Consider the following 4,337-nt stretch of genomic DNA (forward strand, 5'->3'; position numbering starts at 1 on the left):
ACACACACACACTATATATATATATATATATATATATATTAGATGATAGGTTTAAGCCTAACTATATTAAAAGTGAGTCTTGCTTCTCCCAACAATAGGTTTAAATGTATTTTTGTGCTCTGCCAACCACTGGTACTGAAACCTGGTTTTAGTGTTATAAACCCATATACATACTGCTGAACCACCTGGTGACAGAAATATATTTAAACCTAACTCATTTCTAACGAGGTATTATTTATATATATATAAATCAGTCTTACACACAAAAAACATCTTATTTTACTTTCACCCAGTAAAAACTTTTATGTCCTAATTTGAAGAATTCTTTCCGATTTGATTTTCTTTCCATATTTAACTTGCTCTCTGTTAGTGTAAGGGCATGTTTGAAGATATCAAAGGTTTTTTTGACTAAAGCAATAGGTGAAAGTTTGAACACAACTCTATTTACATAAGGGAAACCTTGATTGAAAGTGTTATATGTATAGAAGACATATTAAATTCGAAAAATTGTGCGTTTACACAGAAAACAACTAACTACTCTTGCAGCCCAAAGTGCTTTCTTGAATAGGTTGGGATTAAGATTGAAAATATAATTAACAGCAATGGTGCCCAACTAATGAAGTAATTTTCTAATCATAATAAGAAAGTAAGAACACTATATTAAGTTATTTATATTCATTACTGGATTAATTTGTAGTTCTGACCTATGTAACTTCAGTTATATTTAGTAATGTAACATTTTAATTTACTCTTATATGTTTGTTAATAATTACATTAAATAATTCTCACAACAAAAAGAATTCTTCATATCGTTTATTTGTCCTCTAGGTGTCAGTATAATGTTTCATGTTGATAAAAAAAACTTTCACAGTTTTCAATACTGTGTAATTTAACTAAATACGACATTAAGTCTTCAACAAAAAGTAATTACAAACTGTTCTACGTTACAACCTGAAACATTTGTATTTTGGTTAACAAGCACGGGAAAAAGAATCACTTACAAAAAGATGCTACATCCAAATGCTGCAACTGTCAATAACGAATGAATGAGAATCAATGTAAGGAAAACTGTGGTTCCATGAGCAGCTCGCCAAGGCTTGAGAGACGGCTCACAGTTAGACATTACGCTAAAACGCTTTGCATAGAAGATAATGACCAGTTTTATGATTACAACAACTGATAACAAAGGACTGTAAAAAGCACCCAACCTATAAACAAAAAAGTCAGTAGTTTAGTTATTCAAGAACTATGAATGTATATATATGTAAGTGCAAAAAACATCATGATAAATATTAAAATAACCACAGATATCTCATGAAAATAATTATATATTAATCAGGTATTCTGAAATAACTTTGAGGTCATATAAGAAAAATAACGAGATAATAACATACCATGCCAGTGTTTGTGTATATATCAGGTCTAATATATTGTTGGCAATATTAAACTCTGGGCTTGAGATACTTGAGCAGCAGAACTTGTGAACTATTTTTCTCACAAACTCGCCCAGAAAAGTACTGATCAATAACACAAAGACTAAGTCCACCACTTGAAGTCGGTAAAGTTCTTGGCCAAGTTCTGTTTCCCAACACTATTCATATAAAAGTTGAAACATCAATATAATAATTGTAGATGTTCCAGACAACATCATAAAATATTTGAAATTACTAATATTATCATAAAGTTTATCAAAAATACGTAAATATTGAGCCAAAAGAAATTATTTCAAAAGAGTTTATGTTCAAAAAAAAAACAAAAAAAACAGCGCAATTGTTCTTACAAGTCAAAGAATATTGATTGATAAAAATCAAATTACCTTAGAAACAGTTGTTTTTTTTTAATATAAATTACAAGATTCCTTTGATATTCACTAACCATGCAAGGTTTAAAATATTTCATTATTCTAAGCCCAAACAACTAGTTACATCTTCAGAGGCTTTTAACTTTCTAATTAAAATTATCCCAATTCATGGGTCAAATAACAAATTTAACTAAAAAATATAGTATTTACCGAAATTGTTGTTTATAAAGGCAATGCTACAGAAATTTCGTAGTAAAGAACAGTGAGAGTGGTGTAAAAATTTAATTGAAAATATTATATATCTATATTTTAATTATTCATACGCTTAATCTTACAAGTGGTTTAAAATAAAAATCTGAGCATATATAACTTACTATAGATGCATTCTTGGTAATATTGAGTGGATTTTCCAAATTCAACATTTCCAAATCAGCAAAAAGCCAAAAAAACACCAGAATAGCAAGTATGACAGCTTTCACAAAAACAATCCTAAATAAATTTCAGAAGGAAAAAAAAAGGTATACATTTTTTTTACATGCAAACTATTCATAACAGCTTTACTTAAAGTGGTTGGCTAAAGAATAACAAAATAAAACCATGCATCAGTTAAAACAACAGCACTAAAACTTGCAAGTCATAAAAGCATGTGTGAGTTTCAAATAATTATGTTAATTCAGTTCAAATTCATGTCAACTCTGAATATATGTATATATACCTGAAAACAAAATTTGTATGTGTGTGTGAAATACTTTATATGTGCACAAATATTACGGAATACAAGAAGTAAAAATAACAAAAGACTAGGAATTTCCCTTTTCTACAATTTCCTGATTAAAAAATATCCAGACAAATATCAGAATATTATATATATATATGTTAAGAATCTGTTACTTAAAGATATTCACATGACTTTCAAGAAGACCAATTTTTGTTTGTTTGTAGTTATGCACAAAGCTACACAATTGGCTATCTGTGCTCTGCCCACCACAGGTATTGAAACCCTAGTTTCTAGCATTGTAAGTCTACAGACATACCGCTGTGCTACTGGGGCGGCACCAATTTTTCTTACCAATGTATTGGTAAAAGATGAATACAGGCATAGGCAAAATACACTGTAAAAAATTCTCATCTTTATCATGATTTTTGAATCCTATTTCTATATCAAAATTAATTAATATTATTGATTTTAATTTCTGAATACTATTTTTTACATTATAATCTTCTTTTTTGTTAGATTGTTTCAAAAGAAAAAAATACATTTATATATAAATTTAAAGGTTTATCTTTCTGAGAACTTGATAAGCAGTAGTGAAATATTAATCAAACAACTCTCTCCTTTCAAATATCCCTTTTAACTTATGCTATTTGTTTTATGCTTTTCAGATTGTTGCAAATAACTAAATAAAATTTCTTAGTATTATTTACATTTCTTAAAACATAATAGTAACCACATTTATATCTACACTGTGTGTATGTATTTTTCATAGCAAAGCCATTTCAAGTTATCTGCTGTGCCTACCGAGGGGAACTGAACCCCTGATTTTAGCATCATCAACTTAGTATTCAGGTTTAAGAATAAGTTAAATCTCTCAATATCAAAACTATAGATGAACTTAGTAAATAATGTAAGGTGTGCAATATCATAAAACGGAAACATGTAATCATCAGAATATGTTGATCCATCAGTGGGGTTGTTTTTTAGCATAATTCCAATAATATCTCATGAGGTTCGATCAGCTGTGTAGTTAGCTAACTTTGATCAGAAGTTATTGATAATTTGTACTTCAGTACATTACAACTTCAAATGTTCTTATTCAATACAAACTCTTTTTGAAAGTAATAAAATACAATTTACTTAATCATATTAAAGTAGAGTTGAGTCTCCTTTGATCGAAGCATTTCATATTTGGATAAAAAGACAAAGACGACTGGAATAGAGTTGATAATAAGGGAGACCACGAAAGATAGTTCCATTTGTTTAACAAAAGTCTGTAAAAGAAATAAAGTCTTCTTTTATAATTGGTGTAAAAAGCAGCTCAAATGGTCATTAAAGCTATGGTTTACGTATATCATTTTAATCTTAAAATCTATTTTTTTAACCATAGTAAAATATTTTATCTCTCTACACAAACTCAACAAAAAGTGTTAATTTTATATCTCACAAACGGACCATTTAACAGTTGCTCTAACCATATGTATCCGACAAAAAAGTCTGACCAATAATACCTCACTGAAATTTCTTAACTGCTAAAAGTTTTATTCTGTAAGTACACTAATTTTTATCCTTACGAGTTAAAAAACGAGTTTTAAATAAAAAGACTGAAAAGTATTCTACAAGTACTTGAAAATGTATGTATATATATATCATATCATATATATGATATGATATATCATATGATATATATATGATTATATATATTGTTGCGTCATCGAGATCACGTGACAATTCTCACGCTCTCTTTTCTAGAACTATCCCGTATCTTGGCGAATGGTCTAGTAATTACTGGAAATGGGGTACACTGGTATATAGGAGAGG

General features: G+C 28.7%; 1 protein-coding gene across 1 annotated transcript in view; it reads right to left on the reverse strand.

Annotated features, from left to right (window-relative positions):
• LOC106467914 (transmembrane channel-like protein 5) overlaps window positions 1-4,337 on the reverse strand; it is a 28,424-nt gene that overhangs the window by 9,881 nt on the left and 14,206 nt on the right. Inside the window, 4 exon segments of the mRNA XM_022396135.1 lie at window positions 1,002-1,208; window positions 1,395-1,591; window positions 2,176-2,290; window positions 3,657-3,790. Of these exon segments, the coding sequence (XP_022251843.1) occupies window positions 1,002-1,208; window positions 1,395-1,591; window positions 2,176-2,290; window positions 3,657-3,790 (653 nt within the window).

This window comes from Limulus polyphemus, unplaced genomic scaffold (assembly GCF_000517525.1).
Source record: "Limulus polyphemus unplaced genomic scaffold, Limulus_polyphemus-2.1.2 Scaffold2794, whole genome shotgun sequence".
In the NCBI taxonomy this organism is placed as follows: domain Eukaryota; kingdom Metazoa; phylum Arthropoda; class Merostomata; order Xiphosura; family Limulidae; genus Limulus; species Limulus polyphemus.